At 45.5% G+C, this 23,963-nt stretch overlaps 1 protein-coding gene across 5 annotated transcripts in view; it reads left to right on the plus strand.

Annotated features, from left to right (window-relative positions):
- The first annotated feature begins 13,006 nt into the window (after positions 1-13,006).
- Positions 13,007-23,963, plus strand: part of PXK (PX domain containing serine/threonine kinase like) — an 85,839-nt gene continuing 74,882 nt past the window's right edge. For all 5 annotated transcript variants that reach the window (XM_088472692.1, XM_088472693.1, XM_088472694.1 and 2 more), the window contains exon 1: positions 13,007-13,182. In XM_088472692.1, coding sequence (XP_088328818.1) covers positions 13,081-13,182 — 102 coding nt within the window. In that variant the 5' untranslated portion in view covers positions 13,007-13,080. The remainder of the gene's footprint in view (positions 13,183-23,963) is intronic.

The raw sequence follows: 23,963 nt of genomic DNA on the forward strand, positions 1-23,963 counted from the left end.
ACCTTCATACATCTCCCCTATTGTACCAACCAATCAGCTCCTGTTATTTTTTAAACACAGCCTGTGACATGGCAGGAGCTGATTAGCTGGTACTTTATCACTCCAAGGCTTAGTACATTTCCCCATATAAGTTTCTTTTGATGCCTGTTTATGTTAAGTACCTGGGCAAAGCCATATTGCACTGCAGTAGGGCAGATGTAATATATAGATGTGAGGAGAGCCTTGTCCTGGCTCAAATCTAAATTGCAGTGTAAAAATAAAGCTGCCCAGCATTTGTGGACTACATACAAAAGCAGCCAGAATTTATCCTGCATGCAAAAAAAAATTAAAAAAATATATATATCTATTGCATACCTTGCACTGCAACATGGTTTGTGCAGGTGCAAAGTAGTTTTTATTTTTATTTTGCTCCCAACACAGAAATCAGCCTTGCATTCTCCAGTTAGTTCCAGTGGTTAAACATGTATAAATTCATAAATTTTCAAACATGGATTATGTAAAGTATTGCTACATACCTACTGAACTTGGAGTGACCGCAGTCATATATTCTTTTCCTAATTATACTTTTTTAGGAAATAATTATGACAAGACCTTGGGCAACTGTGGTGCAGAAGAATTTAATGTTTTTACTATAAATTTAAAGCGTTTACATGAACACAGTGAAGTCAGCCATTTTCGGTGATCACTATCTTCACAGCTTCTTCTGAGTGTGAAGGCAATGGGTGCACATTACATGAAAGTGTCCTGTTTCACAGTGGCTATAATTAGGGTGGGCAAGCGGGGTAGTGTCCTGAGTGAAGGGGCAGGCTCAGTAGGGTAAAGTGCTCCAGTGTAGTGTGTATCCACTAGAGCAGATGTCCCAAACGCGGTCCTCAAGGCACCCTAACAGTCCAGGGTTTACGAATATCCATGTTGATAACTGGTGGCTTAAGTAGTACCTCAGGGCCTGATTCACTACGGATCGCAACTGTATGCAATTGCACAGGCAGTTCAACTGCGATAGTATGCTAATTCATTGCGATCGCTATCCTGTCGCAGCACTACACAAGGATGCCCTCTTTACTTAACACACATCCGTAATGTTTCGCAAGACTGCAAAAACATCTGTACAATCGAGTACCATCGCAGCCTCATGCACACTTGCACAAGCTCTCACCATACTCAGAAATTGCTAACTTCCACACACACTATGAGTCCTCAGACTGCATACGGCATCGCAGTGGCTAATTTATGCACGCTCCTGCAACGGCGTCTGACGCATAGGGACGCCTACGTTTTGCAGACTACCCCCCCCCCGTCACCACCCATAAACAGTACTTCCTGTCAATCACTCTGCGATGGGTCTGCGTAGCCACTGCGATCGCAGTCCTGACCGCAGTGGACCATTCGCGCACCGTGATGCGTACGCATGCACAGTGAGTAACAATTGTCCAATTGCAGTTGCAATCCTTGCTGACTCAGGCCCCAGACAATTTGATTCAAACACCTGTGCTCAACCATGGATATCTCTAAAACCTGAACTGTTGGAGTGCCTTGAGGACCGCGTTTGGGAACCTCTGGTCCAGAGGAAATTGATGCAGCAATTTTTTCCCCCACTGGCGGCAAGGCTACTGTCCTGCCAGAGAATCCCATTCCCAGACAGTGTTCAACGCTCTTATAGACAGTCTGGACCGGCAGGACATCACAAGGGTGGGCAGAGAGGTTGTTGGGATGTCATAAGGGTGGGTGGGGATCATCTGCCAGAAAATCTCGACCCCCAAATAGTGTTCAGCACTTGTGTTAGTGTATGGCAGACAGACATTCTGGCGGCTGACGAGAGCTCGATTGATGTGGCTAAGCGATAATCGAGTATTTTCAGGCTGTGTTTTGTCAAATGTCTTCCCAATCTGGGTCGTCTAAACACTTTCCCAGGTCTCTCATCTGTCAATGCCGGCTGATTGGCTGAGACTACATATTAAAATTAATATCTACACAACGCCATTTTGCGTTGCCCGCACGACTCCATCTTGTGGCGCCTACACGATACCTCCGTGTACGGTGCTATATTATGATTATTAGCGTCGTGCATCTGCCACTGCTCTATATTAAAAGTCCTCATTATACAAATACGTACATTTATTAATACCTATAATATGTAGAACCCCACAAAGCATGTTTCATACTGTACTCCACAAACACGTGGACGCACAATGCATACTAACGTCTTTACTTAATATCCCTACACTCACATATTACACACTTACACTGAAAGGTTCCCTAGCATTAAGGTTAATATTAGAGGTTTTACTCGTTATCATTTATGTTGTGAAATGAATGTATTTGATATCTAAGGTTTAGTACATGATAAGCAGACTGTGTTTGGTGCCATTCTAAACCACTGTTTATTTGCAGATCTCCGGTTCCATCGGCAAGGAGATCACAACATGCGTCTACAAGTTATGAATCATAGAGAGTTAGGTATTGAAATGTACTCTGTAATGTAATGTTTATTAGCCAGTTTAGACTTGTTCGTTGGCGGGAAGAGATACACAAAGAGCCGTTGGAGGGCTGAACTACCACTGTACAAACTGACCTATGAACTACATCGTAACAGAAGAACCAAGAAGAAGAGCCAATGGGATTATGCCAACATGTTTCTATTGTATTGCGAACTCTCTATATGGTATATATTCAAACGCTCTATGGGCCTGATTCAGAGCCGCTCGTAAGCGGCCGCTCGTTCGTTCGGAACGATGTTCGCACATCTGCGCATGCGTATGGGTTTCAGTACGCATGCGTGAACCAGTCAGTGCGTTCAGAAATCGTGTGCTCGCAAAATAGCGAATGCCTGCTAATTTGAGTGACAGGATGAGGCGTTTGTAGGTGGTAACAGGGGGAAGGTGCTTGAAAACGGGGAGTGGAGATCCGAACGCAGGCGTGCCAAACGGTCAAAACGGGCGTTTTAAGGGTGTGCATAATTAACAAAGCAGCGTCATTGACCACGTCACTTGGTTGTCTTTTAGCCTGAACTGCTCGCATGATTGCGGTAGGAAAATGCTACCACAAGAATAGCGAGCAGTTCAGACGCCTTTCGATGTACTCGATTAATCTAATAAATAGCGGAGATGACGTATGATGCGAGCGGCCAGGGGGCGTTTTTTTCCAAATAGCAACCGCATGTTTTGTTAGCTCGTTCATACATAGAGGCGTCAACAGACCGCAAAGAGCGAGCACTTAATTTAAATATCCGGCCCCTTTTTCAGAACGACCGTCCGCAAATAGCGTTCGGTTCTGAATCAGGCCCTATGTCCAGTAGTTAGTCATCATATTCTTTCTTTAGGTGGAGGCTTCACCTTTGATGCCGGGAAATCTGGATCCAGAGCGCGTGCGTATGTATCGACTGTACCTTGTGAATGTATAATCTGTTGCACTAATTGTATTTCGATCACAGCGTGTAACTGAATGCTTTAAGTGTAAATAATAACTTTTGTGCTTTGGAACCACACTCAAAGTCTTGAAAGCAATTATTTCTTGTGCGACTTACAATGCTAAATAGCGACTTTAGGGTATAAAGGTTATTAGGTATTCATACATCCAAGCCCGTTTGTGAGGGTCTCTGGTGACTAAACCAAGTAACTTAAGTTCTTGGTAAACAATGGACACTAATCCTTTAGTAGAGGTTTAGCGGAGGCAAAGAATTCAAAAGTAGAAAGTGATCTACTCTGCAGGTGAGACATAAAGGATACAACAAACTTTTAGTAAAACTTTATTTGGTGTTCTAGCACGTTTTATGAATTTAAGCTATTTCTACTTCAGGGTCCATAGGGGGTCCACAGGGTTGACCTTGGGGGTATAGGTTGGGAACCAAATCCGGGCACCACGCAGTTAAAGCTTTTAGCTCCCAGGATGCACTTGGGTCCACTCTCCCTATAACCCCACCCCCAGCCAGAGGCACCTCAGTTTAAGTTGTGCCCGGCCGGAGTCGGGTCACCGTTTAGTGCAGTGGGGAGCTGATTAGCAGCCCCTAAGCTTTATTTTTTCTAAGTACAGAGTTTTTTTATTTTTACTTTGGACTTTCAGAGCGGCAGCGTCGGACTGTACATAGGACGCCTAAGCTGCCGCTCCGTCACCCCGCCGGCGCTGAGACGCCAGTACAGATCTGGGGATCTCAGCGGGACCCCAGAGTCTGTACTAGCCGGACTCTGCGGGCGCCCAGGACTGCTGCCGGATCTACGGGGAGCAGGTAAGGTCGCGGATCACCGCTTGCGGTGATCCGCGCATTTAATATGCAGTCCTGTGCCTCCGGTCTCCGGGGACAGACCGGAGGCGCCGGCAGTGGCGGCGGGCCCCCCATACCCCGTGTGTCCACTAGACCACCAGGGACTTACTGATCGGCGCTGGGAGCCGGCGTCCCGGGAGGTTAATAGCCGGCCAGGGGAGGAAGCTTTCCCTGTTACAGCGGCTCCTCCCCTCAGCTCAGCGCGCCTTTCAGTATGTATAGTCTGGCGTCGCTGAGCTGCTTCCTCCGCGGGCCACGCTTCTTCTGAGGTCTCCAGCGGCCATTTTCTTGTGGTGCAGTAGCAGAGCTCCGGAAATGGCAGTGAGTCCAGTCCCCCTGCGTACCTCACCATCAGGTCAGTGTACACAGCGCTGTAGCCTTCCCAGACACTGAATCTGGGTAAGTTGAATGCAGTGTAATAGTGCAGTATATTATATGACATGTTTATGTATATATGTATATATCTGCATGGTATGTGACTTATGCTAGTGCTGACTGTCTGTATTTAATTCTCTCACCTGTCAGTGTATATCTATCCCTTTTCCTTATCTGCCCTAATACAGCTGTACTTAGGGTGGTTCTGAGACCTCACATTTATATACTCGTTGATATTTGTGAGGTTTGTCACATACTGTTGCGTGCTGCACGTTGCCACATTTTCGTTGGAACTGTGTGTTGCATACGCTGAAAATGGGTCCCTGCGGCTAATTTTAGCATCAGTCAGGACCAGTATAGCACTGCTTGATATTTCCGCCAAGATTGGTCAGATATGTTTGACCAGGAGATAGAGCGTTATACTGCACCCATTTTTGCTATCCTGCAAGTCATGTGCTGCAGGTGTTAGTGCGGAGGATTTGTTTCATAAAGGGTTCTGTGTGTGGCGTCATCTGGTGCCGGCCCCTTTCACGACCCCCTTGGGAGGTTTGTTTTCTCGGGATCCTCTCAATTGCGGATCGCCGGGTGGGCCCCATTGTTGTACCTCACCTGGGGGTTACTTCACCATAATGCCCTTTTCATCTCAGGGTATCTCGCAGTTTCTTGCACTCTTCCCCTGTGACACAGACTACTGCTCCCTGCAGGGGTGTTTCGCAGTATATGAAATCTCCCTGGTGCCACCATAGTCTGTCATTCCCCTTGCAGGGATTCCCACGGCCACCCTGGGTGGATGTCGTTTTCTATGAAACGCAAATTGGTGTGGTTGACGCCCTGTGGTTACTTCCCAGTTGGCTCTGCGTGAACTGGATACTGTTTTGGGCTCTTTCCCTCTTACACGGGGGGAAGCCTATTTCAAGTATTATTATCCCTGCTTTGGGCTGGTGGCAGGTCCATTCTGGTTAGAGTGAATGTTGACCTGCACCTGTATCATACACCCTCAGTATTGCGTGCCTTCTGGTTCCCTGTTGCTGACTAGCGGGGGGATCGCATGGCGGGACTCTGGCTGTTGTCAGTTATGAGGTATTACAACAGTGTTTGGCCTCCTGTCCCAAATTCCCTGAGGGTCATCACGAGCCCCTCATGGGGTGGATGGGCGTGTTACTCGTCAGATTACAGACGTTACTATGCATCCCATTCCTGCGTGGTCGGATTCTTCTGATCCGTAGGTGGTAACTCTGCCTGAAATCAGTATACTCGCTTTCAGGGGTTGTTACCCATCCTACCATGGCTATAGCATGGTTGGTTAATACTATTGCATACTGAGCTGATGCATTTGTAATGTTTTTTCCCCACCAACACGTCTGGGGTTCAAATGTATTTGGTCGCTCATGTAATATATGCAGTTGTCATAGGTGGACATGCCTATATTGGATACCAGTCTCCTAACTTTCAGAGTTCCGGCTGCGACGGTATCCTCCGTAATACCCTATGGCTGCGCTCTGGGAATGCAGAGGTGCAGATACCATCTATAGGGTAGATCTTGTTGGGTCCTGACCTTGACAGTGGCAGTACAAATTTCCCGCCTTCAGCTATGCCCACTACAGGGCCTCAGACTAAGTCTATTAAGTCTTTTTGTCCTCTGGGTCAGCCTAAAGATCTGTTTCTTCAACCGAGCAGGCCTGGACTGCCAGCCGATCCTGCTTCTGAACCTACGGATATATCGTCAGCATGACGAGACAGGCCTACCACTGGGAGATGGCGATTTTCTCAGTTCACCCGGTACTAGTGTCTAGTTGCCGCGGCTACGTGGGTAGGAGGGTACGCCCTCTCTTTGCTCTGGCGGCCTGTTTCCATGTGATGGTACGCAGGCCCTTATTCGGACCCGAACAGGGCCTTACGAATCCAGAAAGCTATACAGTTGTTGGGGTAAGAGGAGCTAATTGGGCCATCCCCACTTTCTCAGCGAGGGACTGGTTGTTCTGCTTTCTTTCTGGTGCGGTGGCTGAATGGTCCTCTTTGGCCTATTCTCTGTCTCAATTCCCTGAACCAGTTCCTAAAGCTACCTGGGCTCAGGAGGCAATCCCTATGCTCCATCATACTATGTTTGGAACCTGGGGACTTTATGGTATCACTGGATATACAGGACGCGTGCCTACGGGCACTTACAGAGACCTTGTCTCAGCATGGACTGAGGTTTGCTGTATCACAGCACTTACGGTTTTCGGGCTCTGCCTGTTGGGACTGTTCTCAGCCCCACAGGGGTTTACCAGCGTTTTGGATTTTCTGACAGTTCTTCTGTTCAGTATATCCCAATGCTCCTGTACCTGGATGGCCTCCTGCTCTTAGCAGGATCACCGGGGTACTTTACAGCCGGGTCAGGTTGACTGTGGCTTCTTCAGGGTGCAGAAGTTTAATCAATGGGGAAAAAGTCCTCCCTGCATCCCTCTCTGGGTATTCTTCACCTAGGAGCCCTGCTGGATTCTCAGAATCTGAGAATTCTTCTGGCGTAAGACGGCATCTCCACTCTTCCATTAGGAGTACATGGATGTCTGCGCAGTCGACATATGTCTTTGCACTCTGGGATGCATGGTCCACTATTCAGTGTCTGCCTTTGGAAGGGTGGAATTGGCTTAGTTCCATTCCAGGCCTTTCCATAATTGGCTTATCTCCAGATGGAACAAGTTTTTTTCTGTCTGATCACTGTTCAAATGATGCTGCTCTCCCCGGAGGCAAGTCTGTCCCTTTTCGGGTGACTATGACCATCTCGTCCAGGGTATTCTTTGCTAAGGACAGTGTCTGGTTCGCATCCATTTCAGTGCAATTGGATGTCTGTCGATTCCACCCTGTCAATTAACTTGTTGGAACTTTAGCCTGTCTTGGGCCTTCACTCTGGCATAGCCCTTGTTTCCCGGTGAACCTGAAAAAGTTCAGTCCGACAGGGTCAGAACAGTGGCTTCCTTTTTAGCAATACTGTTCGTTGGGTGGCAATGTCAGGTATGTCATACATTCGGACATTGTCTGAGGGTCTCCTCCCGACCATCTCGACAGTGTTCATTTCATGTGCTCTCCATTGGGAAGCGGGAGTCCTCAGCCGTTACGACGTGCATCCCGGGGACTAGTCTCTTCCCCAAGAGAGGTTTCATCTCCTGGTGAGCAGGGGGGGGGGGCCCTCCTGAGGTGACACTCATGGCCTTCTGACTCTATCACACTATGGTGTTACAGTCCAACTCTGGGGATTCTGAAGCAACCTTCAGTGACTCTTTGTCGGTGAAGGGGTTCTTCCAATTTGCGTACCTGTGTTCTCCAGTCTCCATTCTTCCTCGAGGGAAGTGTTTCAATCGAGACAGAGATGCTTTCCTGCTGGTGGCTCCTGATTGCCCCAGATGTCAGGGGTACTTGGTTTTTCGGAGTCTCTCCATCGATACTCCATTCCTGATGCTTCACTACCCAGACCTGTTGTCTCAGGGTCCTGGGGTTTGCCTTGGACCTGGGTCGTTTGTCTTTGACTACGTCCCTACAGTGGTCTTACGGCTTCCATGGCTTTGTCATCGTTGGAATGATTGGAGTACATGGATCAGCTTTTGCTGGGACCTACCACAAACTGTGGCAGCCATAATTCTTATGGTATTATACCTATCGATACGATCCTCTGGTGTCCAGGATTTCCAGATATTCTGGCATTCCTTCCGGCTGGCTTGGGTTTCACCCTCGGCCTGGCCTTCCTGACAGTGCAGATCTCTACACTGTCAGTATGATTAGGTTATGGAATTGCTCCGCTCTGATATCCAGTTCATCCTTTGGAGTGTTTTCTGGATTATGCCTCCATTTGTCCTCCCTAGGGACTCCTTGAGAGTTAGGAGTGGTTCTTCGTTAACTCCGGGGAAAGTTAATGGAACCGCTGGTTGTGATAGCCATTACATGGTCTATTGCTTTGGCTTTCTCTCTTTCTATCAGGGAGTTTATATCAACCAGGTGAGTGTCGGAATTGGGAGCGTTCTCTTCTGGAGGGCATCTTGTCACGGTGTGAGTTGCTCTCACCCTGTGTTTCTTCTTAGTGATTTTCAGGTTCCATATTATTCTGGAACTTATGGTGCGGCCATTCAGTCCCCAGTCCTCTCGGCTGGTGTGGCCTCATTGACTGTGGTCCGGCCTCTGTGGATTTATGTGATCCATTCAAGTTCCTGACGGAAATCGGACTCCTTATTGGTGGTCTGAGATTTCTGGTTTTAACAGGAAAGGATGGCCGGCCTATGGCCATATGTTGGCTGGACGGCCTTGTATGTCTTCTTCATGGGTAGGCCTTTCTGTTGTTGCTGCTTGTTTTTTCTCGGGCCATGTAACCCTCGTGGGTGGCTCACTGTGGCGCCTTGGCTGTTTTGCCTTGCTAGGTGGCCACGTGGTCTTCTGTCCACACCTTTTTAAGGTTCTAGGCATTGTTTTCCTTTGCCTCTCAGGATGTTTCCTTTTTGGCGGCGGATTCTCCTCTCAGCACAGGAGCGTCCCCTCCCTTGGTTGAACTGCTTTGGGACATCCCCAAGGTCAACCCTGTGGACCCCCTATGGACCCTGAAGTAGAAAACAAGAGATATGGTAAGAACTTACCTTTGTTATCTGTTTCTACGAAGTCCATAGGGTCCACAGGGCGCCCGCCCTGACGCACCTGGCTTCAAATGGGCTGTGTGACTGGTCACCGGTTTTCCGTCTCCCATTTCTGTGAGTATGGTTATCGAGTGTTCCAGTTTTCTCTCTTTTTTTCTCCTCCTCCGGCCTTTGGCTACTTACAAACTGAGGTGCCTCTGGCTGGGGGTGGGGTTATAGGGAGAGTGGACCCAAGTGCATCCTGAGAGCTAAAAGCTTTAACTGCGTGGTGCCCGGATTTGGTTCCCAACCTATACCCCCAAGGTCAACCCTGTGGACCCTATGGACTTCGTAGAAACAGAGATAACAAAGGTAAGTTCTTACCATATCTCTTGTTTTTTTTATCAACTTTTGTTTCTGTAGAAGGCTTCTAAAAGTAGCTACCTGCAATGTCCTGCTGGGTACACACTGACAGATACATTGGCTGATCAATTGATCGGCCAATGTATCTGCTGCCTGTCGGCCAGTGTGTACCCGCGATATGTTGGTGAACGTCGGCGTACACCAACATATCGCATTGGCTGTGCGGCACAGCCGAAGGACAGATATGTCTGCAGACCGCCCGTACACACACAGCAGCAGCCACGGGAAGGAGGGCGGGACACACCCCAGACACGCCCCCTGGTCGCCGATAATCAGCAGCTGGGCCAATAATTGAACAGTGTATTGTCGCGACCAAGTGGTAATTATCAGCCTGTCGGACATACTGAAATCGTCCAGCTTTTCTAAAAGATCCGATAATTGGTCTGCCAGATATGGCAGTGTATGCACTGTTACAGCCAACCGCCATACATTTCCTCAGTTCCTTCATGCGGGGAACGGGGAAAGGCTTCCCCCATGTAAAGGTATGTATGGGAGGTGATGGAAAAGGGGAAAGTATCCTGTACAGGAATCACAGTAGTGATATGTATTTGTAAAATATTGTGTGATCAGTCAACATGAATCATGTTAAGTAATGAATAAATAAGAGGTGCACCCAGAGTATAAAGTTTAAGCAACAACACAGACAGAAAACAAGGTACTCATGGTTAAGGGGCACACTCAATATCAAGAGGTATTAAAACATAACTTTTAATTATGCATTATATAAAAACTATCGTTAGCTCAATGTCACACAATAAAGATATTCATATATCAAGACGACTCTGTGCCAGGTCAGTGACGTGCGGTGAGGTCAATGGCTGGGGAGGCACACATGTATAAAAACCCAGGGCCTGAATCATTAAGTATCGCTATTGTGATCGCAGATTTGTAATCGCATGCAAGTCTATTGCAAAAATATGCTAATGAATGCTATCACCATGCCGTCGAACTGCCAGCAGAGTCCCCACTACCGCTATCTCACATCTGTAATACCTTGCAGTCCTGCGTATACATCAGTAACATCAAGTAACATTGGCCCCTCAAGCAGAATTACAGCAGCCCTGACCTTACTCAGAAAGACCTCATCGCACACAGTGAGTACTCAAGCTGCGTATGCAACCACACTGGCTAATTTATGCACACCCATGCAATGCCGTTTCGCCGGTCCCCCTCCCCGTCACCACCTCCAAATGCTCACTTCCTGTCACTCACTCTGCGATCGCTTGCCGTGGTCTGTGTGATTGCAGTGGTGCCTTCGCGCACTGGGATGCATGTGCAGTAGGCAACAATCGCCCGTCTGCTGACGCTTTAGCGGTTGCGATCCATGCAGGATCAGGCCCACACTTTTTATATCAAAACTCTGGAGCATAACAGAGAGTATGACGGGAGTGTTTGCCTTCCCTGCCTACCCTAACTGCACGTCCCTATGCCAGGTATAATAAGCTTGCAGGCAGCTGCAATCTCGATATCTCCAGTAACCTGATAACAAATAATTTAAGTGTAGTCTGGTAATTTCCACACAAATCAAAGCACAAAGAAGGCACTAGTATAGTATCAATAGTAACAGTATGCTGTATTAATCAGACAAATTACATGTCCATCTCATTGGACATAGCTATCAATATCTGCTACAAAAGGAGAAACAGTTCATCTGATTAACTCATCTCATACGTGCATGCAAGGGGCTTTTCGGAGTAACAATCAGTGGCGTAGTGCCATCGGTTTCAGTAAGTGCAGTGCGGACCGCAGTGAGTGCGTTCCGCACTACACAGTAACAAACACACCGGTGCCGGTTATTACACTTGTACTACCCGGTGTGGTGTGTTTGTTGTAGCAGCCAATGAGAGTCAGACAGACTCTCACTAGCTGCTGCATACTTGGAGGGAGCCGGGCTGGAGCTCACTCATGATCTCCGCCTTCTGGCCCCGCAGTGGGTGATGGAAGAGACGTCATGATGTCTCTTAAATAGTGCCAAGAGGGAGAACAGAGGAGCGGACAGTGGTGGGCGCAGGAGCGGGAATTCGAGTAAGTATATTGTATGTGTCTTGTGGCTGGATGTCACACAGTTCATTGACCCAGGCACGGGTATCTCCAAATGACTCCAACATAGAGTAGCAGTATTGTGGAATAAAGATAACGCATTTCTCCGCCTCTCCTTAGGGTCACACAGTATAAACTAATTTGAACAATAGTATTGAAAAAATCCCAGCCAATTTCAGTTAAACATATTACACACTCAAGATATTAACGAAGACCTATTATTTTACAGATAAGTACCTTATGTGATAGCATATGAGATGCAGGTGTGGGCACAATTCCAACGAGAAAGTCCGTGTTTTTAAAGCTGCAAAAATGTAAAAAGTAAAACCAGGTTGGTATGTATTGCTAACTGCGCTATTGGTCAGCCACTGTGCGCATCATGAAGTGGGCTGGATTATTTAAATAAGCACTTAGCACATGCACTGGAGGCCATTTTTTTTAAGGATGGCCATCTGTGGTTTTCAATTGATGGTCACAATCGATGGCACCATCAGTGATAACCATAAATGATGCAATAACCATCGATTGTGCACCACCCGATGGAAACTGCTGCCTAATGCCTGCCTAGCTGCAGCCAATAAAAATTGGGAATGGGGCTTAGTGGGCCGAGGCTAAGCTGTTTCGGGAGCAAAAAAAATTAAAAAATCGTGTTCAACTTTGCCATAGATAGCAGAAAACTATTGGCTCTCTGCCATCGATAGCAAAACAATCATCCATCAGTAGTAAACCATCGATATTTGTAAACTATCGATGATCGATGGCCATCCCTACATTTGTTTGCTACTACAGCTTCAGCGTTCCTGAGATTGCGCACCACGAACCACAGCTTTTGGTAAGCTGCATGGTGAGTTTTGATTTATATTTTGGATTATGTTTAATATTTTGGAAACTATTTTTTTTTTAGTATGGGATTTTTTTATGCAGCAACATTCAAACCAAGCACCAAAAAGGTTGTCCTTCGTTTAAAGTGTAAAGATAGATAGATAGATAGATAGATAGATAGATAGATAGATAGATAGATGATAAGTATTGCTGTCTCTCAATAAACAAAAGAAAAACTGTTTCCAATGACACCTATAGAATTGGAAGTAGGCTCAGAAGAGAGTATCTGCTAGTTATGTACAATGGCACTGACTGATCACCATCAACTCTACACCGTGATGATATGATGACAGACAGACCCGTCACCCAACAGGTCAGTGGTCGGTGATCTAGATACTGGAAACAATCCAGTTCCCTCAGCCCCTCCCTCTATGTTCACTCGTTTTCAGCCATACCCCTTCCCGCAAGCGAGCTATGCCTTACGCCCACCCTCCATGTCACGTCGGCACCGCCCACAGCTCATGGCTCCGCCCTCAGGGCTGCCGGGCCTGAGCTCAGTAGTGGCTGCTCGCTGCTGCCGCCGGGATGGCGTTCATGGAGAAGCCGGCGTCTAACAAGCTCTTCCTGGATGACACAGTGCCGCTCACGGCTGTCATAGAGGCCAGCCAGAGCCTGCAGTCCCATACGGTGCGTGTACGGTCTGCAGCTGGAGAGCTACAGGATGCACATAATGTGTCTGTGTGTGTGGTTGTAGTCTAGCTTCTCCTGACTGTGTGTGTGTGTATATACATATACATACATACATATATATATATATATATATATATATATATATATATATATATACATTGCAATTATTCGGCATGTAGTGTGTATTCAACAACTTGTGTCTGAATGTACATATTCTGTGTTATCTGACAGATATAGGTAGTGCATAAATCATATGACGTTTTCTCTCTATACATTGCACACACTATATGTAGCATAATCTGTAATTTGGGGTTTCTGTATGAAGGATGTATAGAGTGTCCTTCTGTGTATCTGGGTATGATGCAGCACTGTTTCCTTGTATGGGATTCGGTATATTATGTTGATATGGTCGTAATGTCAACAGTGAACATGCTGAAACTGTTGTAATTTTGACATGGTCCGAATGTTGTTAATGTATTTTAAGATAAGCTGGGCATCCACTATACAGATATCGGTCAGATACCTGTCCAATCTGGCTGGTTGGAATGAAAACCTGGTAATGTATGGGAGCAAATGACAGTCGATCATATGGTTTTAAACACTAAAAAAAGACAACAAAATTGTTCAAATTGGTTAAATTTGTGTGTTTTACCCAATTTGTCTGACCAACCATTTTTGGCTATTTTCCAGTGCCTCTGAGTAAATGGATGATTGTCATTTGCTACCATACATTACCAGGTTTTCATTCCAACCTGCCAGATTGGACAGATATCTGACAGAAAGGTGGATGCCCAGCTTAACTTGTATGTTGACATTTCATATGTTGACGTTCTGTACATGTCGACATTTTCCAGATGTTAAAATGTCAGATGTTGACATTTTAACCATGTTTACATAACTGTCAATATTCTGGTGTTGATTTAGTGACTGCATACCATTGTATGTTGGATTAAGTGGACATTAGATGTTTAACTGTATACACGGATTTAAATAGAGGGAGCGATTCTGGAATATGTTGTGTTGGCACATGCAGTGTCAATACACTCAGCAATTTCTGCATGCGTCTGTAGCCACACACACACACACATACATACATCTGATTGTCCAGACCCATATCTTTTTTTTAATTTTCTATCTAATCGATAAGAGTAGGAATAATAAAGTAATACAGATACTGACAGTCTATTTTGATACTACAATCTCTCTGGAAGTCGCTCACAATTATTGTCCGATGTAGTCTTTACAAAAGCAAAACAGAGTTGTGGTTGTTTTAGACGTAGTTGTACAAGCCTGTGGTATATTTACTAAAGCGAGAGTTTTTAGAAGTGGAGATGTTGCCCATAGCAACCAATCAGATTCTAGCTATTATCTTCTAGAAAGTGCTAGTTAAATGTTAAGTAAAATCTGGTTGCTATGGGCAACATCTCCATTTCTAAAAACTCTCACTTTTGTAAATATGCCTTCTCTGGAGTCTTAATAGAAATGCAAAACCTCTGCTGTTCTCGTGTGTGTGTGTGACCAAAACACATTGATTTAGGCAAATTTTTTGTGGATTCTGTTACCTTATTCCATTTCCATGTTGTGTAATGAAAACCATTTGGTGTAAAAACCTCAGGGATAGAAATCTCAGATGTATTATAATTTAAAGTATCTGCCTCTTAGTAGGATATTCAATTAGCTTCAGGGTATACCCCGCGACTAGTTGCCGACAAAAATCCCTGCGGAACGGGGAAACACTATTCAATTGAATAGCCTTTTTGTTTTTTTTATGTGCTGAAAAATTGGTATTCGGTACGGAAATTCACTGATTCCGCGTTAACTGTGAAATCAAAGGTTTTTTTTTCTTGCGCGCGAATCTGAGTTTGTGTTTCTTCTGCGGACTTTACCTAGCAGCTCCATGAGCTGTGAGGTTCAGTCTGACTGCTGGGTCTCGCGCGCAGGGTATTCCCCGCTAATTGAAAACCCCCTTAGAGCTCGTTCTATGTACTTCCTGTGATAAAACAATCATTAGTCCAAGTGTGACGGAGATGAATAAATATATATATATATATATATATATATATATACACACACACCTCTGTGACACTGTGTATTATATCTGTATACATTGTACTTTTCTATCCTGTTTCAATTTATGGTACTCTTTTTGTTTTGTATGTTTTTTTTTTTTTTTCGTCTACCCATTGTTTCCACTGTGTAATATTAAATTCTCCCATACACTGCCTTGTGCCACTATATGCTTATGTGATGCCTCCACAGGCAGTGTCCTAGTTACACCATCACATGAGATATATTTGTCAAGTGTCTAATTTTAAATTCCACATTTTCAGCAGGGTTTTTTTCAGCTGCTGGACAGGGCTGGTTACATACTCACCTGGTTACATACTCACCTGGTTACACACTCACCTTCTTCTCAGACTCTTAACTTGATTGAACATACAGTCCATTCTGATGTCACATTGAGAATTTTAAAATTCTCAAAATAAATATTTTGTGCAAACCAGTGAGGAGAATTATTGGTATTTTATTTGTTTTGAGTTTGGAAATTGAAATCATGGCGTGTTTTTACATCTATTAATAAGTTGTATCTGTCATGTCTTCATAGGAATAAGCATCTTTTGCTGGGTACACACTGGCAGATATATTGGGCAATCAATTGATAGGCCGACAGGCACCCGATATATATTGGTCAATGTGTACCAGCGATATATCTGTGATCGACATAATTCACAGACATATTGTGTCGGCCCTGCTGCACAGCCGATGCCCAATATATCTGCAGATATATCGGGGCATCGTGCTGTGTGTACGGGCGGTCGTACACTTGCAGCAGAGACCGTGGTGAGGGTGGTGCGACACGCCCCCGGCCAGCGGGACCTGCGGACAGATGATGGTAGTTCAGTGTGAATGAACAACCATCATCTGGAGATATTTTAAGTGTGTACCCAGCATTTGTATAGGCCTACTGTCTTTATTATTATTTTTCTATACTATTTCCCGTTATACACAGACGTTGAGGCTTATTTATAATGTGAACTGGATCCTGAATTATGTTTAGACTTTGTTCTCCCTATATCAGGTTATTTTGCCTTTGTATTCGGAAACTAAATACGGATTGAGAAAAATAGAATTTTTTACTGTGACAGTATTTTAGTTTTACCTTTAAGCAAGCATTTTGTCTTTTAGGGGTCTATGTATTAATAATTGTGGAACTGCCGTGATTATTAAGGTTTTAATTAAAATATCCCCGCTATGTACAAAGGGGAACTCGCAAGAACAGCATTTGCGGTTTCATGCGCACATTGTCTACTAACATGGCCAAACTCCGAAAAGCTTTGCTTTTTGGAGTTTGGTACATAGGGATGAGATTGTAGTCCCCATTCATAACAATGACATCTGCAGTGCTAACTGTTGGAGATTTCTATGAAATCGCCTGCATAGTGCTGTTAGTACATAGCAACAATTCATAAAATTATGCGGAAACGGCAGGTTCTACATAATTTTATGGGGGGGGGGGGGGAAGCTTGATACATAGGCCCCTTGATCATTAATTTTACATTGTAACTAATTTTCAGTTTACATGGTTTACAAGCTACACTGTTCTGAGTGTTAATGACACGGGGAGAAAGCGTTACTGTCCTAGGCTCAGCGTATGGTCACTGGTATCTCACTAAAGATGAACGCTGGGGGGTCTTCCCCTGGCTTCCTGTGCATTATTGTTTTACATTGGGCCTCAACTGCTGATTTGCAGCTGGTTCAGTGCAAACATAATTCCTTCGCTCACAGCATAAATGTTAATTTATTAGAAACTTGACTGATAACTGAGAGCATATGTGTTCATTCATAATGTCACTAATTACAGTGATAGAATAACAATGTTTAGTAAACAGCAACATAGCAAAAAAAACAAATGAAAGTTACAGCAATAACGGAGCTGTTGCATTTAGTTTGTGAAATGTTTCTTGCACTTCTTCGTACTGCCTGTGCTCCGGAGCACAGTGTATGAGTAAAGGTGCAGACACACACAACGATTTAGTAAATGAACGATTTTAGTAAACGATTTTCGGAAAAAGGGAAAAATGAACGAAAATTGTTCAAAGAAATCGTTCATTACATTTAGTAAATGAACGATTTTAGTAAACTACAAACTATTTTTGCATATTCCCTTACTGAAAATCGTTGAGTTGGTCAGTCTGACTGAACTACAAACTACAAATGTGAACGTGCATGAACGATAATTGTTCATCGTTTTAACTCAAAAAAGTAAACAATTTTTTCAACGATTGAACGATAAACGATATCGTTGTCGATAATCGTTAAAAAAATCGTGTGTGTATGCACCTAAATAGAGATGTAGGCAACACAGTTGTATGTACACTTGCGGCTAAATGTGGCATTATTTATGGGTAACTGGGCGTTTCACAAGTAGGCAAACTTAAGTGCGGATGTGTTGATGGGGCAGATGGTGGAAATCCCGGCTTTCAGGATCACGGTGCTCAGCATCCTGGCAGTAAGTAGTGGGGTTAGAGGGTGGGTTAGGTTTAGGCACTAGTGGGGAGGGTTAGGCACTAGTGGGGAGGGTTAGGCACTAGTGGGGAGGGTTAGGCACTAGTGGGGAGGGTTTGGGTTAGGCACTAGTGGGGAGGGGTTGGGTTAGGCACTAGTGGGGAGGGGTTGGGTTAGGCACGAGTGGGGAGGGGTTGGGTTAGGCACTAGTGGGGAGGGGTTGGGTTAGGCACTAGTGGGGAGGGGTTGGGTTAGGCACTAGTGGGGAGGGGTTGGGTTAGGCACTAGTGGGGAGGGGTTGGGTTAGGCACTAGTGGGGAGGGGTTGGGTTAGGCACTAGTGGGGAGGGGTTGGGTTAGGCACTAGTGGGGAGGGGTTGGGTTAGGCACTAGTGGGGAGGGGTTGGGTTAGGCACTAGTGGGGAGGGGTTGGGTTAGGCACTAGTGGGGAGGGTTTAGGTTTAGGCACTAGGGGGGAAGGTTAGGTTTATCGTGCGGGGAGGGAAGGTTAAGGGGAGGGATAGGATACTGACCGACAGGTATCCTAACCCTGTTGAGATGCTGGTACCCAACATGTTGATGGAACTGTAGGCTATGCAGAGTTGTGTGTACTTATAATTATAGCTTTTTTCAACCAGCCTTAACCCTTTTGTACCAGGGTTAAGGCTGCTTGCAAGTGTGCACTGATAATAACGGCTATGAAATTAGTACAGTTGGTTGTGGTCTGGCCACAATGTGTGTAACTGCGCATACAGTAGCCTATACGCATTTTTGTGCAAGCAAATTGGGAGCACTTACGGCCTAGTTATGTTCAACCTCTTATAGCCGCAGTGTGCTAGGGATCATACAGACTAATACAAAGGGCTGAGGGGGACAAAATACTGTAGAATTCAGGAGCCAGTTGCTAAAATCTAGAAGCCAGTAGGATATTATATGGAGCTACGGAAGATGTGCATCCATTGACGTCAATAGAAACGATAACCAAATTAACTGTGTACTGTATCCTAAAGTTGTAATACTATGCGACCCGTGGCTTTCCAGCTGTTGTGGAACTACAAGTCCTATCATGCCCAGTCTCTGTAGACCCTGGGTGGGGAACCTTTTTTCTGCCGAGAACCATTTTATATAGATATATATTTTCGAGGGCCCAGTGCAGACTACGCCTTCTCCACACGACATCACACGTGGGCGGGGCCACAATCGCCAGTGATTACAGCAATGCCCAGAGAAACCTCAGGATGAATCGGGGAGCTGTAAGGGCAGCAGTGTGACCATCTGAAGCACCATGAGGACACTCCAGGTGGCACTGCTGCATAGACTCGGGCTGCAGTGTGCCATTCTAGGCACCCTGCTAGCCAGATGAGGTTAGCAGAAAAAGCTCAGAGGGCCACACCAAATGATTCCAAGGGCCTTATACAGTCCCCGGGCTGGAGGTTCCACATCCTTGCTGTAGACTCTGTATTGCAGATGATAAATCTGTGAAAATATTCACATTTTTCACATGAAGAGCACAATAAATATTAGTCATATAAGAGACAATGGGGCAATTTCCCACATTGCATTCCGTGCAGTCATCTATTGACCATGCTGGTAGGATCATTTGTAAGACAGAGTTATTCCGACCACTCACCTCCAGTTCTGACAGTCCTGATCTCATCCACTTTGGCTACCTACATGTGTAGCCATAGTGGTTAGTAATCCTGTCGCTTGGACCAAGACTTGGCCAGGTTTAGATCTAGATAAAGTCTGTACACACTATACAATTATCTGTCCAATCTGGCTGGTTGGAGAGAAAATCTGGTAATATATGGAAGCAAATGACAATCGACCGTTGTTCCCAAACACTAGAAAACAGACAAAAACAGTCATTCAGAAAAATTGGTAAAATCCGTTTCATTTAACCAGTTTGTCTGAACGACCATTTTTGTTCATTTTCCAGTGTTTGGGAGCAAATGATCGATTGTCACTTACTCCCATACATTACCAGATTTTCATCCCACCCAGCCAGATTGGACAGATCATTTTATAGTGTGTACCTAGCTAGGGCTCCATTTAACAATTCGCTAAAGGAGTTATGTGCGCCCTTCAGTGTTTAACAAACAGCAGCAGGTTTAGTTTACTGCTGTTCATCACTTTACCACTTACGCCATCTGCTAATGGCGTTAGCGGTATGGGTCCTTATTGCTGGCAATTGGAATCTAGCAAAAGACTTTCCAGCTTTAGCGAAGCCTTCCAGGCTTTGCGGAGTCACCGTCAGGTAAAAGTTCAATGCGCATGTGCAGACGGCCGTCACCCATGACATTATACAGCAGCACATCGCTGGCAGTCTTTAGGTCTTCCTCTCGGTATGCAATCGGGAAGCCGACTGCCTAAATATCGGCAGCCGGCTTCCCGACTGTCATATCCCGGCAAGGATGAAATGCCGGGCGTCTAGATGTAGATGCCCGGCATTTCTCCGACGCTGGGAGACCGGCGCCATGCATCCCGATCGTAGTGATGCCGGGTACCGCGAGCGGACAGCTGCGGGGGGGGGGAAAGGTTAGGTTTAGGGCTCCCGGGGGGGGCTTTGGGGTTAGGCACCCCCGGGGGGGATTTAGGGTTAGGCACCCCCCTGGGGGACTTAAGTATAGGCAGCGGGGAAGGGGGTGGTTAGGTTTAGGCACCCCCCGGGGGACTTAGGTATAGGCAGCGGGGAAGGGGGTGGTTAGGTTTAGGCACCCCCCCGGGGGACTTAGGTATAGGCAGCGGGGAAGGGGGTGGTTAGGGTTAGGCACTTAGAGGGGAGATTAGGGTTAGGCACTTGGGGGGAGGTTAGGGTTAGGCACCCCTAAGGAGGGTTAGGGTTAGGGGGGTTATGTTAGTAGATACTCACCTATCCACGATCTGGATTTCCAGTGCTGTCGGGCTTCCGCTGCCGGGATCTCTGCTGATGTCGGGCTGCCGCTGCCGGGAATCGAACCGCCGTACATGCGGCCGGCGGTATTTCATACCAATTCCCTTCCTCTCTGTTGCTATCAGTTTTAGGCTGCCAGCAACAGAACGGAGGATGGCGCCTGACCTCGCTGGAGAGGTAAGTGATGGTAAATACTGGCTGCATATTTGTTAAAATCCCTGTGATACTAAATTAAATATGCCATTGGTAAGAAGTATCGTTGTTAAATGGAGCCCTAAATTAGGTTAAAAATAGGGCTGCAAGAAAAATTGTGCGATTTCGGGCTCAGAGCAGGGTGCACGTGTAGGTGCCATTGCCGGTATTTTAACGCCGTGGCAATGGCAACTCGCACCCTTCGCGAACAATTGGATTGACCCTTTCGTCTTGGATTTAGTTCCACTTCTGGGAAACATATAAGCTAAAATATAAATTTTATTGAATTTTAAAAATAGAAAGCATCCTCCATTTATGAATTTGTATAAAAAAAAATGGCTGTGGTATGATATGTCAGCATTGAAGTTATGTTGACATACAAACATGTCGATATTGTGTATGTTGACAGTCACAATGGTAATATGGCATGTAAAGTGAACGTACGCGAATGCCTGACCTGATACGGTACAGCAGGAACGGTTACAATTCTGTGAAATAAGCTTGTTGTAACGTGACTGAAACAGACAGTAATAGATGGATTAACTTCTGTGACATTTCTCTCTCTCTGTTGCAACACATCCGCTCTAACCTGGAAATATGATTTCAGAATGATTATTTTCTTTCCAGGCTAGTATACCAGCTAGCTCCAGTATTTGTCTAAAGGTCAGTACTTTATGTGTACATTTTATATTATGTTTTTATTAAGGGTTTTGCACCAAGCTTCTCTGTAATATTTGTCCTCTTTTATAGATTGTTAAAGTGGTAGAGCTGCAGTAAGTAATTAGTAGCTCTTCAGTTGTGGGACTGCAGGTCCCAGCACATATACCCTTATATTGCCCAATTTGCTTCTGCAAAAGTGTTGAAAGTCTTTAAATGTTTTTTTTCCACCTGCTGGGGATTTATTTGCTACAAACATTGCTTTCTTGTGAAGCGTCCTCCTTTGCTTTTCAGCTGTGTATGCAGGGATTAAAGTGGGGCGGAACTGCGTTCCGGCACTTCTATTTGGAGACTGAACCAGCTCCGCCTTCTCCGATCCACCTCAGCCCGACGCTGCAGGGAGGCTCATTTGCCGGACACCCACTGAGATTTTGTTACCAGCGGGCGCCCGGCTCCCTCCCCGCAGCTCCTGCAGTGCACTATGGCAGAGACGTCATGACGTCTCTCCCATAGTTCAGAGGAGCAGCCAGGCAGACCAGTTGGCAGCGGATGCGGGAGCGGGGCTTAAGGTAAGTATTAGGTTTTCTTGTTTTTGTTTAAGCGACTTCACTATAGGGGGCACTACTACTGGGTGCATTACTCAGGGACACTATTATTGGAGGCACTACTACTAGGGGCACTATTATAGGAGTATTACTAATGGGGGCATTGCATAGCGGGCACTGCATAAGCAGCATCACTCCTGGGGACACTGCATAAGGGACACTATCACTGGGGGCACTGCTTAAAGGGGCACTACCACTGCTGTGGGCACTGCATAAGCAGCACCACTACTGTGGGCACTGCATAAGGGGCACTACCACAGTGGGCACTGCTTAAGGGGCATTACCACTACTGGGGGCACAGCCTAAGGGGCTCAACTACAGTGGGCATTGCATAAGGGGCACCACTACACTATGCATTATGTGTAAGGGGCACTACTGCTGTGGGCATTGGGTATAAGGGCACAAATGTGGGCATTGTGTAAAAGGGGCGCTACTGTGTGTCATACATGAATAAGGGACACTACTATGTGGTGTAATGTGAATCAAGAATGTGCCACTGTGTGGCGCAATTTGAATTTGAAATCCTATTATGTAACTACGCCCCTTTCTTCTGAGACCACACCCCCTTTTTCCGGCTTGCGCCACTGTCCCTTTATTGAAAAAGCACCAAGGGGGGGGGGGGGGGCGGTGAGTTCCACCACTTCTCTAGGACCACTACAAGCACTGTGTGTATGTATAACATTGCGGAGACATGTTCATTTTTTCTCCCCTGACATACAGTACAGTTGCACTGACACTACTACACTGTTAAGGTGGATACACACTATGCAATATATTGTTCGTATAGCCGACAAACAATATATTGCATAGTGCATCTGGCCATATGTACTGACGATATGTCTGTGAACAACATCGTGCACAGACATATCAGGTTGCCCCTGCAGCACGGCAAACGTTTTGCCTGTGTGCATCGGCGACCCGCTGACTACCCGTACTCTGGCCGCAGGAACCGCCAACACTGATGGGTGGACAAATTTAAATGCCCACCCAGTTGTGATGTATGGCGAGACTTATCGAGTGGCCGATTGCTAAGAGAGTAAAGCCTACCAAATCCGTTGCTAGGTCGGCCAACCGGTTGCTCAGATGACATCAATTGCAGGCATCCGGACCACATGGCTGGGGAGCTTAATGAGTTTGTGTGTATTATTTTATGTTTAACTTTTTTTATGTGAAAATTTTGTCTTTGTATAGACCAAAACTTTTTAAAGGTTATATTCATAATTTTCTTATATTGTAATGTAAAAATGTATTGGTTTTCAATAAAAGAAAATTGGAAACAAACAAACTTTGTGGCCTTAATATAAAAATTAGCATTTTTAAACTAATGTAATTACTGTGAACAACAAAAAAAAAAATGTCCCCTTTTAATCCACACCAAATTCCAGGGCAGACCCGGGTTCAGTGTGAATGTATCCGACCCTGGAATTACTCGGGTTTTGGTGTAGTTTGAATGAGGGACTCAGACTAAGACCTGGGACTTTCCAGGGAAATACCCATATATTTCCCTGGTCTTATGTCTGAAAGGAGTATTACTGGTTTCTCCTCTGGTAGTTTAGAAGCCGCTCTAGAGGTGTTTAATGAGGGTGCGGATGTGGTTTTTTCTTTCTTTTTTTTTTTTTACTCTGGAGTTTACATAACATTTGTATAGCACAGTGCACGTGGTTTCTATAAATGGTATGCTAATTTGTGACATGAGTTCCTCGTTTAACACATGCTATTTCCAGCTACTTCAGTCTCATAAGGTGCTGTAAGTGATGCTACTTTCATGATTGAGGTTTAATCTGCTAAAGAGGACAAGTGTAGACGTAGGCCCTAGCAACCAATTACACTGTGGCTGTCATTTTATAGTGTACTAGGTAGAGGATGGCTAAGATCTGATTGGTTGCTGTGTGTAACTTATCCATTTTACTCTACAGAAGGTTTGAC

The sequence above is a fragment of the Taudactylus pleione genome, unplaced genomic scaffold (assembly GCF_031769625.1).
Source record: "Taudactylus pleione unplaced genomic scaffold, aTauple2 ptg000128l, whole genome shotgun sequence".
Taxonomy (NCBI): domain Eukaryota; kingdom Metazoa; phylum Chordata; class Amphibia; order Anura; family Myobatrachidae; genus Taudactylus; species Taudactylus pleione.